This window comes from Diceros bicornis, chromosome 17 (assembly GCF_020826845.1).
Source record: "Diceros bicornis minor isolate mBicDic1 chromosome 17, mDicBic1.mat.cur, whole genome shotgun sequence".
NCBI lineage: Eukaryota > Metazoa > Chordata > Mammalia > Perissodactyla > Rhinocerotidae > Diceros > Diceros bicornis.
Genome location: NC_080756.1, coordinates 35,401,234 through 35,413,875, shown reverse-complemented (window position 1 = coordinate 35,413,875; position 12,642 = coordinate 35,401,234). Strand labels below are relative to the sequence as shown.

The window sequence follows — 12,642 nt, the reverse complement described above, 5'->3', positions numbered from 1 at the left end:
TCCAGAGAGACTAGGCATGGGAAACAGTTTTTTGTGGTTTTTTTTTGTGTGTGAGGAAGATCAGCCCTGAGCTAACATCCATGCCAATCCTCCTCTTTTTGCTGAGGAAGACTGGCCCTGGGCTAACATCTGTGCGTATCTTCCTCCACTTTATATGGGATGCCGCCACAGCATGGCCTGACAAGCGGTGCATCGGTGCGTGCCTGGGATCTGACCCCGGGCCACCAGCAGAGGAGCACGCGCACTTAACCACTTCGCCATTGGGCCGGCCCAAACAGTTTTATTTTTAAACTCAACAGTCTTGGCTCCCTTATATTTAACAGTTCCTTCTTTGGTTATCTCTCCTCTAATGTTTTATTATAGCTAGTAGGAAGAAACCAAAGAGCATCTGTACTTTTCATATCTGCTGCTGATAATTACATAACAAAATGAAATTTGAATGGAATGAAAATGAATTCAAGGAGAAAACAATTAACATTTCTCTCTTAAATGTAAGAGAGAGCTAAAATATGTCGTTAACAAAGAATTAGTGGGTCCGAGGATTGGATGAAGGTGGTCACAAGATACAAACTTCCAATTATAAGATAAATAAGTACTGGGAATGTAATGTACAACGTGATGACTAGTTAACACTGCGGTATAGTATGTTTGACAGTTGCTAAAAGAGTAGATCCTAAAAGTTCTCATCACAAGGGAAAAAACATTTTTTTCTTTTTCTTTTTTTTTTTTTTCTTTCTATCTATATGAGGTGATGGATGTTAACTAAACTTATTGTGGTAATCATTTTGCAATATATATGTCAATACCTTAAACGTATACAGTGCTATATGTCAGTTATATCTCAATAAAATTGAAAGGAATTAGTTAAGGAATAAAAAATATGTTAGAGGGAAAAATTCAGTAAATGTTAAATATATGTTTATGTTGAAGGGAAAAATAACGCTTGATAGCCAATGAGTGTGCTGCATTTATAGAGAGAGGCTCCTCTTACATGTAGGATACACCCCGATAACCTCATATCCTTTAAAAAAAAAGACTTTGCTATGTGAACTGTAGCTTAATGACAGGTTTTTAGTCTGGAATAGAATGATTTGAAGATTGAGGATATTCGGCCACATTTTTAAAGAAAAGCTGAGCAGGCAATTTGAAGTTGGAGTTAAAGTTCTAAAGTTTGAAAGGAAGTCAAGAAAATGGGTCAGTCTGCTAGTGGAGCTATTGTTTCTCATGATTAGGAACCCAAAGAGATACAAGAACTTCAGGAAACAGGGATGATGGCTAAATAAGTTGCCTAGGATTAATCATAAGTATGCAAACTGAAAAAAAATGATAATGAAATAATCTCCTATTTTATAATAATATGATCACATTTTATAACCTTTTATAGTGTCCAAGGATGACACTCAATAACTGAAACTGAAAAAACAAAGCTGAGTTTATTGCTTATTTAAATAATATAAGTGAACTTCGTTGGTCAAGGACGTGTTCTTCAAGCTGATTATATGTAGGGTTTTCAGGATGCTTGGAGCTCAGAGACAGGTGGACTTGCAGAGGCAGGACTGAGTTGACATCAGCTGTATGTGGTTATGAAGGTGAGACTGTTATTGATGGATTGGCATTTAGAAGCCTGTTCACTGGTGTGAGTCCCTGCCAGACTGGCTGCCTTTCACAAGTGAAGAGCTGTCACGGATTGGTTGACTTGCAGAAGTGAGTTCACTGAGGCGAATTTTGTTCATTTTTTTTAACCGGACTGTGTTTTCAAGTGTTTCATTTATTCGTTCCTGTTGTGACCCACAATCTAACTGCTTTATGGTTATCAGAAGTTATTGAAAACCAGAGTATAAAAATTCTCTCACAGAGTCCATCCTTAGCATACACAAGGCGTTTGTTTGAGAAAATGTATTATGCTTTTTGTTGTCATTGTTGCTGCAATGGTAATATCAAGCAAAGTGTTTTAAGTGGTGTAGCCATAAAGTGCATTATAATTTTTTTTAATTACACTTTTCATCAATTCTGTTAATTGAAGTTGCTCAGCTTGTTCGCATATAGAATAATAATTGACTTGACCAATGTTCTATATTAGGCCAGTAGTAGAAATTAAAGTGAAAATAGTGCTTTGTTTACAAAACACTTTACTCAAATCTCATCTTAAATCATTGCAACCTTGTAGGGTAGGCATTGTCATTCTCATTTTACAGAGGAGACAACTTATGTCCAGTGAAGTGACTGGCAAGTGTATTAGAGCCAAGATTTCAACCGGGGCTTAAAGTTGTTAGGATTTACTATTAACTTATCTAAGGGTTTTTTTTTTTAAATTATTTTATTGAGGTCATATTGGCTTATAACATTGTATAAATTTCAGGTGTACATTATCATATTTCAGTTTCTGTATAGACTGTATCGTGTTCACCACCGATAGTCTAGTTTTTATCTGTCACCATACATATGTGCCCCTTTACCCCTTTTGCCTTCCCCCCGCTTCCACTCTGGTAACCCCTAATCTGTTCTTCTTTTCCACATATTGTTTTGTCTTCCACATATGACTGAAATCATGTGATGTTTGTCTTTCTCTGTCTGGCTTATTTCGCTTAGCATAATACCCTCAAAGTCCATCCATGTTATCACAAATGGCACAATTTTGTCTTTTTTATGGCTGCATAGCATTCTGTTGTGTATATATACCACATCTTCTTTATCCATTCATCCGTTGATGGGCACTTAGGTTGCTGCCACGTCTTGGCTATTGTGAATAATGCTGCAGTGAACGTAAGGGTGCATAAATCTCTTTGAATTGTTGATTTCAAGTTCTTTGGATAAATACTCAGTAGTGGGATAGCTGGGTCATATGGTATTTCTGTTTTTAATTTTTTGATAAATCTCCATATTGTTTTCCATAGTGGCTGCACCAGTTTTGCATTCTCACCAGCAGTATATGAGAGTTCCCTTTTCTCACATCCTCTCCAACATTTGTTATTTCTTGTCTTGTTAATTATAGCCATTCTGACGGGTGTGAGGTGATATCTTATTGTAGTTTTGATTTGCATTTGCCTAATAATTAGTGATGTTGAACATCTTTTCATGCGCCTGTTGGCCATCCATATATCTTCTCTGGAAAAATGTCTGTTCATATCCTCTGCCCGTGTTTTGATCAAGTTGTTCCTTTTTATGTTGTTGAGTTGTATGAGTTCTTTATATATTTTGGAAATTAACCCTTTGTTGGATATATGATTTGCAAATATTTTCTCCCAGTTGGGAGGTTGTCTTTTTGTTTTGTTGATGGTTTCATTTAAGGATATTTATTATATCTTATTCACAATATACAGTGTCTTATTCAGAACCAAGTTCAAAAATTACCTTTCTCCAGAATATTTTCTCTGATTAACACTTCTAGATGTTTATATCCTGAAACCATTTTATAAATATAAGAACAGAGTTCTAAACACGTGTATGAAATTTTATCAATAGACCGTTTAATTATCTTATTTTTTGTCGCTCTGTGGCTTATGTTTTGTTTGTTTGATGGATTGATTTTTGACTTTTTATTATTATATTACAGTTCCACACCAGCATCTTGCAAGTTTCGATCCCTTCATTATTGCCAGCATCTAAAGGCTTGGAAACTTCTGAAAAAGCAAAATCGCCTCCTAAGCCAGAGATTTCATTTGAAGAGAAGTATGTTATTTATGACCTAACATTGTAATATAAATGTCCAGAAAAGTAGATCAACCAAAAGCAAGGGTGCATTGCGTTTATTTACAGACAATAATTTTTTACCCAGAGAAGCAAGAAACAGCAAGACACGTGCCAAGGAACCCATAATTAGTTCTGTATTATTGAAATAAAAGGTGTGAAGCAGGAAGTAATTGGAGATGAGGCTGGGAGGTGTGGTGGTCAGGTTAGAGAGGGCTTTTAGGAAACTTGGATTTTATGTCCTAGGTCACAGGTGGCCATCAAAGGGTTGCAAACAGAATTGCGACGGTCGTGCACCTGAGGCTGTTTGGAACGTGGCCGTGAAGGAGACAGGACAAAGATACAATAATTTCTTCATAGGCAAATAGAATGTGGGGGGAACATATTCCCAAATGAACTGCCTAATCTTACAATTAGACCAAATAAAATACAATAGAATATTTTTTTAAAAGATAGAAATAGCTTCCCTTACACAATTTTTTGTTTTTTACAATTCTGTTCACTTAGAATATATATGGTCTTTTCTTAATGAAGCTCATAAATACTAATTTTTTTATATTTTAGTGATGGAAAAATAATCCTTGGTGCTGCTGTTGAAACCCAACTGTGTGATAGTCTTTCGTAAGTTATATTTTATTGAATGTGAAAAATGTGATTGATACTTGGGAGAGAGGAAGCTTATGTTACACTAACAGTAACCAGTATTAAAAGCAGATGACTCTGAGGCCTGAATAAATTAATGCAGCTGTAATGATTGGGTGGGGGTAGGGGTGGGGGTTGTGAATTAATAAATAAATACTTGCTCATTTACCATTATCTCCTGCCAGGTTTTGCAGAGCTTTAGCCTTCCCTCATGTGTTTTCATTTGAAGTGCAGTACTTTTAATTTCATTTTTGTACTGACATATTTTGAATGCAAATCTAGCAGAAAAGAATCACAGAAAATGATGTGATGACTGGAAAGCCTGCAGTGGTTTTTTGCACTTTCAATTTAATAAGCTGACCTAATATCTATGTTTATCCAAGTTAAAGTCTGGATTAAATTAGGAAAATCTATTTTCAGAACAGTACTCGAAGATGAGATCTTTTCTTTTCTCTCCATTATCTTTTACTTTATTTGGTAGTCAATATTTCTAGCAACTTACTTATACATAAATACATGAGAAATGTATTTTAAAGTATTTAAATGTTTGTATATTATATTATTCTATTTCTTAGAGGAAAGAAGTTGCTTTTTTCTCTCTTTTTAAGCTGGTCACATATTCCTGCCTTCAATCTTTGAGTAACACTAGCTCTATATATGCTAATTATGTGAAAAAGAAAATCTCTCCAGATGTTTACACTGTCACTTTGGCTTCACAAGGAGAGCAAATGGATTATTTTAGGCAGCAATAGGAATTCCTCCATTATGCTTTGATTAGAACTATAAAATGAAATACTTTGCCAGACTCAGAAAATTGATTCCTTTGTGAATTGAAAAATAAAACTTTCATCCTTTATTTTAATTAGAGGGATTATATATAAATAGTACATAAGTATTTAAAAAGTTCTGGTGTAAATGTATACATGCCAAGAATGCACCACTAGTCCATGGGAAACACTGGTTTATTTTCAAATATTGACATCACGAAGATAGTCCTGAGTGTTTTTCTAGCTATTTTGACATGTTCATGACATTTAGAGTTACTGGCAGGACGGTTAACCACCCTGCTTTTGAAAGAACTAAATGTTATAATTTAGTTAGGCACTTGAGTGACAAAATCTGAATCCAGATTTTCTTTCATTATCAGGATTTAACGCACACACACTTTTCGTTTTTTACCAAGATATTTTACTTAGACACAGTGACACCAGAGCCACTTATTATTAATACTAATTATCGTTATTGTTATCTTTAGGACTTCAAGTCTGCAGAAGTCTAGCAGCCTGGGCAATCTGAAGAAGGAGTCGCCAGATGGGGTTGGTTCTGTGTGTTTTCTGTCTGTTACCCGGAGAAGAAAATATTTAGGAGTCTTCATCTTTTCCCATTTTGCAAATAAAACTCTTAAGAAGAACTTGTGGTTTCTCTAAAGGAAAGTTATTAGATACCACAGTTAATGGTAAATATTAAGAAGTATGAACATGGAGGACTGAAAGTAGTATGTAAAACCAAAAATGGAGACTAATAAAACCTTATTAAAAAAAAAAAACCTTATAAAAAATAAATGAAACTGAGATTTTGTAGCTTAGAAATAGATGTAAATTTATTTTAAGTTATGGAATTATAAGTGACAAATTCTGAATATATAAAGGATTCCTGTAACAACCTTAAATTTTGTTGTTGTTTTGAACAGGAAAAGGAGTCTATTCAGAAGCCTTCAGAGGTAATTTTTATGTCCAGATTACAACGTAAAAATATTTAGGATTCCAATATATCTATTAGACTTCTAATACATAAGATTGCTTCAATGTCTCCAATAAACCAAAACTTCTCAGAACCTCCAAAACATGCTACATGAAGAAAGGCAGACACAAAAGATCACATATTATATGATTCCACTTATGTGAAATATCCAGAATGGATACATTCACAGAGACCGAACACAGATTGGTGGTTGCCAGGGGTAGAGGAGAGAGGAATGGGGAGAAACTGCTTAATGGGTACGAAGTTTTACTTTAGAATGATGGAAATGTTTTGGAACTAGATAGAGATGGTGGTTGCACAACATTGTGAAGGTACTAAATGCCACTGAATTGTTCACTTTAAAATAGTTACTTTTATGTTATATAAATTTCACCTCCTCGATAAATTATTGAAAAAACAGAAACAAAACCCCAAACTCTCAGTCATGCTATTTGATGACCATAATGATCATAACTGGGCTTCCTTAGACTCCACAAAAAGCCCCTCTTAGATTGCCGGCAGTTTATTTTATATAACCACTGTCCATCTGCAGCAAACATTTGGGGAATTTTAAAGACATCAACAGGGTCTCTGGTTCTTCTGTCCTCTGATTTTCGATCATTAACATTAACTTTGTAAAGGTTACAGTCTGGTAGACAGGCTACTTCCTGATGCAGTCTCTTGACTGTTGGCTCTTAGTGCCTTGAGTCATGATGTAGGTATAACTGACGAAGCAGAGACAGTGGACACAGCTGTAATTAAAATCATCCTCTGTTCTTTTTGTCCTGCCAGTTCAATAGATGGTTAAATAATTTTGACATCAGCATTGAGACGTAGATAATAATGCTCTAAATTTTTAGTTGCTATAAGCAGTAGATATGTGAAGTAAAATAACTGCCTTAAAAGCCTGTATCCCCCCCACCCTTCTCTCCACCTCTGCAAAACAAGAAACAGAGGGCAAGAGATGTTAGAGAAATGAGAACATGCAAACAAAAGCCTCCTTGTATAATACTAATACAATATAACAGACCATGTGACTATAATTGCCAATTCAACTAACCAGAAAGCTCAAAAATAAGCTATATTTAAAAGCGTAATTTACTCACAATTGAAGTTCTTTTTACAGACCTTTACATATTGTAGACAGCTGAAGTGGCTTCTGAATCAGCCAAGAAGATTTTAATTATAGCAAGTTTAGTTTTAATGTTAAGTGTCTCTGAATGTATCAAAGTCTTTGAAAATAGGTGATCCATGTTTGGTAACTCACAGGTGAGATATGAATATATCACAGAATCCCATTTCAAAAAATTTTTTAAACAGTTACTGATTGTGACTTCATTTTATTATTAATTCTTTGAGAAGATTGAGGAGAGTCTCCTTATATTACTGGTATAGAAGCTTGGGACTAATGCCTACTTTGTAGAATAGTTATATTATATTGAAGATCTATTGATGTACTCATATTATAAAGACTGTGAACTGTGTGAGAGCCAAATCTATGTCCTCATTGTTAGAAAAGTAAGAAATCTACTACTGTTCTAGTTATGTAATATCTCCATGTCTTTGGGGGAATGAGGCAAATAAAATTAAAATAAAATTTGAGAATTTCTATGTCTATCCTAATATTTAAAGTTCTAATCACATGGATTACAGGTTAGGGATGAACATGTTTCTGTTGTTGCTGCTGCTGTTGTTGTTTCTCAAGTAGCTTTCAGAATTGACTTTTTTAACTTCTAATATGGAATTTGACATTCATAATCAATTTGTTAGTTCACTCATTCTTTTAAATAAAGTCACATTGTGTAACATATTTAGTATTGCACCCAGCATGTACTAATTATACGCATTAGTGCTGTGTTTCATTTGTAATTACTTCTCTCTCAGGATAAAGCTCCAGGAGAAAGCAGCCCATTTGGGAGCCTCCCTCCCAAAGCCCCGGGACACGATGCCTCCATGGATGACAACCCCTTTGGCACTCGAAAAGCCAGATCTTCCTTTGGTCGTGGCTTTTTTAAAATAAAAAGTAACAAGAGGACAGCAAGTGCACCAAACTTGGGTAAGTATGGCCCAAATGCCTTGGCCTTAATTCTTTCAGAATGAGGAAAAGATCCATCTCTTCCCTTCCCTTATTCATCTGTTTATACATTTCTCTTAGAAATGAAGGTGAATGACTTGGGGGGAAAAGTTAGCAAAAAATGCTTCCATGGGTTTAATTCAGTGGTGTGAAGATAGCTCTGTGTAGACTCTCACCATGCTCTCTGTTCTGGGGTGTAAACCTAGAGAAAGGCCCTAACACTGTGATTCTCTCTGACTTCATTATAAACAGCTTCCCATCTGTTTTGAAAGTGCATAATTAACCCCATATTGCACTGCTAGGGGGGTCTGTGTGTAACATTGGAAGCACAGTGCGGTGCTTGCCTCCTCTCCCATTGTGTGTATTTTGTGAGTAGGAGTTTGATCTGTGTTCATTTTGTCATTCCCCTGTGTTCTCTCCATTGGGCTGCGTGTGATTGTGTGCGTTGTTGGGATATCTGAAGATCGTAAACGAAGTGCCAGTGCACCCACCTTAGGTATCGTACCCCTGCATGCCAGCCCTCGCCAGCGCTGTGCTCCCAACCAAGCTAATCCCTGCTCTTGGCATCTGTGATCTCTAGAAAGCAAGCTGGCGGCAGTCAGAAAATGTAGTTCTCTACTTCAGAGTGTTCCTTCCACCTTTTGCTTTAAAAAGGACCCTCTGCAGAGCCTTTGCTTCCAAGCCTAAAGCTGTTTTAACCAATGCTAATGACACCTTGCGAATAGCTCTGAGAGGCCCTAGAAGTGCACAGCGCCCCTCAGAGGGCAGGGCAGCAATGTCCTGGCATTGTAAATTCCAGCTCTTTCACCCCTGAAGTGCATATCATCTCACACTAACTTTGAGGTCCTTGCAATGCCTTCTCCATGTTTACATTTTTCCCAGCCTCCAAAAAGAAGTTTTTAGCCAAATAGAGAGGTCTGTGGAAGACATTGAAAATGATCGTTTTAGACTTAACTTCTCTCAGGGGAACATTCTTTGGACATTTTATTGCTTTGAAGATGGAGGTGACATTTAGTGATGACAGAAGTAACTTTATGTATTATTGGAGGAGTTGCCCCTGAAGTGATTTTAGGGGAGAGGAAGCTCACTTTTCCTCTTTAAAGGGTAAGGTGCAGTAGGGAAAAAAAATCCTCAAAATAAAAGTAAGATGCTTTTAAAATGAGGGTGAGCTAGGCAACATTTTCAGGGACACCTATACTCATCATGGCTACAGGGTTTGAATGGAAACGTTCCTTTGGGTTTTCCCAGTAGCTTCTATTACCTTGTATAGATATCCACGTATCTATCATATTTACGGAGAACAGCAAAGGTGACTTCTCTCTCTTTGTAGCCTTAAATGTCTGGAATGAACTCTGGATGAATAAAATAAACGGATCTATTCAGACAACCATTTTCAAATATTTTTGCATCTTTCTCAGAGGAAATGTATTATCAATGCTAAGAGGCAAATGCTGCTTATTATAACCTATAATCACAGCTCTGCTTTGTAGAAAAGTCAACTTTTGCAACTTTTATATCTGACTGAAACACTGTTCCTGTGATTTTTATACAAATTTTACTTTTCTCTATAAAAGTGTACAATCTCACGTTGTGGGAACAGTAGCCCTTGTGTTTGCTAGTGTGGGATCATCCATTAAGGAACAGCTAAAAGAACTAAGATAATTAATGCTGGAAGATCTGGAAGTAGCAAATTTGGATGTTATTCTTTTAAGGCAAAATCAACAGGCAACAAAAGAAGAATTTATGCATATCTAGTTTATTCTCTCAGTGTCTAGGACATAACAAGTTATAAACAGGAATAAATTTCTTGAATAAAGAATTGTCAGAATTTGGTAAGTGATTTGATGTAAATGCCAAAGGAAAGGAAAGAATGAAAAGAAAATGTCAAAGAGTTTGAACTGGAGTAACAGGTAAAATATTAATTAGTATTATTGAAAGATTAAATAATAAAATTTAAGGGAAGACGCTCAGAAATACTGGATGGATTTGTTGAGTCCAAGATGTCCCTGGCATACCGAACTGGGAATATACACAGCATTCGAATACTGAAGCTGGGGAGAGTGATTAGGCCCAGAGATTTTGATGCCAAATGTTTATAAACAAGTGAAGCCATCATTTAGTGCTGAGCGTAGAGTGGATGAGCTTGTCAAGAGATTCTGCGGAGGGAACTTAGAACAGAATCTTGGAATAGAGTAGAGGGGGAAAACGGGTGCTACAGCAAAGAAAGAACTATCAGATGACAGGTATACTAGAGTGTCGTGACAAGAAGCTGAAGGAGATGATGATTTCGAAGGATGTAGGAGATACTCAACAGTACCAAGTGGTACAGCAAGGTTGAGGATAATTTCTTTATGAACTCAAATCACTCAAGGAAAGAATATGGCAATCCTATCACACCTTTGAATCTCAAAGGGGTTGTAATTTGTAAAATAGTTAACTTTACACAAGAGACCATAGAGTAGAACATACATTTGTGTTCCATTTTTAATATTTGCAGGGTGCTCTTTGTAAATCACTGATTTATAGACCAACAGAAGAATTCTTAACGGTTGCTAAAGCCAAGAAGGTTAACATCTAGTCATGTTCATTCCATATTTTAAAATTCATCAAGTTTGTATTCTGTCCTGGAATAGCTGAAACAGAAAAGGAGACAGCCGAGCACCTAGATCTGGCTGGTATATCTTCTCGGCCAAAAGATGCACAGGGGAGCAGTCCTTTCCAGATGTCTCCACCATCACCAGATTCCAAAAAGAAATCCAGAGGCATCATGAAACTCTTTGGAAAGTAAGAACAAGTGGAGTGGGCTTTGTCTTATAAGGTGCTCAAATGTGGGAATAAATGTAAAATTGGCTGAAAACGGGTACGAAATTGAAAGGCATTTGTGTTCCTCTTACGGAAGGAAGATTGTGATTTGTGATTCATTAACTCATTGGATCTCTGTTAGAGTTTAAATCCAAATGTCTACTTTAATGACATACAAGAAAGAGTAGTTCCAATGTATGCACTAGTTAAAAATGTTCTGATTAACTTTAGACTCTAAGGCCTCCTCAGTTCTAATACAAAGCAATGTGTATTGTGTCTGCTGTTCAGACTTAGGAGAAGTCAATCAACTACATTCAACCCAGAAGATATGTCTGAGCCTGAATTCAAAAGAGGAGGGACAAGGGCAACTGCAGGGCCCCGATTGGGTTGGTCTAGAGATTTGGGACAAACTAACAGGTAAGAACAGCCCAATTAATGGACTTTTGCATCTCTACCCCAAGTGTCAAGGCCTCATGAGCACCTGCAATGTTAGTATTGTCCCCGGGTTACACAAATTGAAGCCATTGCTTACTTCCATGCCCAGTGGGAGCGTCCGTCATCATTAGAGCAGTGCAATTTAGCAGTGGTTGGTGAACAACTCTACAGAAGGTGAGGGCTCTGTGAGGTAGACGAGGAGCTAGAGCTGAAGTGTCAGCAACAGCTGTACTAGAATGGCTCTTGGACTTAAACTGTACATAGAAAATAGTTATAAGCGTAGCCCTGGAAAGATGGGATAACATAGTAGTTAAGAGTAGTTTCTAGAGTCAGACTCCTTGGATCTGATTTCTGGCCTTACTACTTCTTACAAGCTGGGTGACCTTGAGCAACTACTTCCATGCTCCATGCCTCTGTTTCTCATAGTAATAACAAGTACCTACCCCAAAAGGTGATTGTGAAGATTAAATGAGTTAATATATATTAAGTATATATCAGCAATTAATGGAGCCTGTGAAAGCACTTAAAGACAGAAATTCTATCAGAATTCTTAAATTTATCAAGACCAGGTAATGTTTTATCTGTTAAGACTCTTAAGAACTTTTCCTGCACTCTTATCACAGTTTAGAGCTGGTTTGGAGTTACTGCACTGACCTACTAAGCATAAAAGGTGGGGTTGGCAAACATAGGGCACAAATCGTTAATATTAAATCTTTCAAAAATGACAATGGGCTAGAAACCTTTTAACCATGCTCCCTCCCACCCAGGCGGAAGACTGGGCATGAGTTTCATCAAGGAGGAAATTCCCTCTGGCCTTCTTCAAATACCGAACAGTCTCATTTGCCATATGTTCTCTTTGTACACAGTAGAGGACCTCCTTATGCTGTTTTAAAAAAAAAAAAGGAATGTTTATCTCACTTTTTTTATTTTCAAACAGGAACATTATTTGTGTTTCCAAGTAAAAGAAAACAGAAATTTGCTTTGATTATGCTTTTCCATACTCAATGATGGTATATTGCCCTCTTCTCATTGATTACCATCTGAAGAGAAACCATAAGTCCGCTAAAGTTAATTCAAGTTAGACTTGAGTTTTTTTTTTTTCAGTCTGACCCAGTATTTCTGTTTGGGAATTCAATCTTCAAACAACATTGATTGAATCTAATACAATGACTTGACTTGGTTCAATTCAGTCTTCTTCTATAGAACATGTTCTTGTTAAATCACAATGAATGTTTTGTGGTGGTGTTTGAAATGAAAAGACT

General features: G+C 36.5%; 1 protein-coding gene across 6 annotated transcripts in view; it reads left to right on the top strand.

Moving 5' to 3' along the window:
- The window catches only part of PPFIBP1 (PPFIA binding protein 1), a 166,987-nt gene that overhangs the window by 143,622 nt on the left and 10,723 nt on the right, over nt 1-12,642 (top strand). For 4 of the 6 annotated variants that reach the window (XM_058558597.1, XM_058558593.1, XM_058558594.1 and 1 more), the window contains 7 exons: nt 3,554-3,669; nt 4,252-4,308; nt 5,585-5,645; nt 6,020-6,049; nt 7,954-8,125; nt 10,777-10,927; nt 11,234-11,362. In XM_058558597.1, coding sequence (XP_058414580.1) covers nt 3,554-3,669; nt 4,252-4,308; nt 5,585-5,645; nt 6,020-6,049; nt 7,954-8,125; nt 10,777-10,927; nt 11,234-11,362 — 716 coding nt within the window. Of the gene's footprint in view, nt 1-3,553; nt 3,670-4,251; nt 4,309-5,584; nt 5,646-6,019; nt 6,050-7,953; nt 8,126-8,606; nt 8,640-10,776; nt 10,928-11,233; nt 11,363-12,642 lie in introns of all 6 variants that reach the window. The other 2 variants (XM_058558598.1, XM_058558596.1) reach the window with 2 other exon arrangements.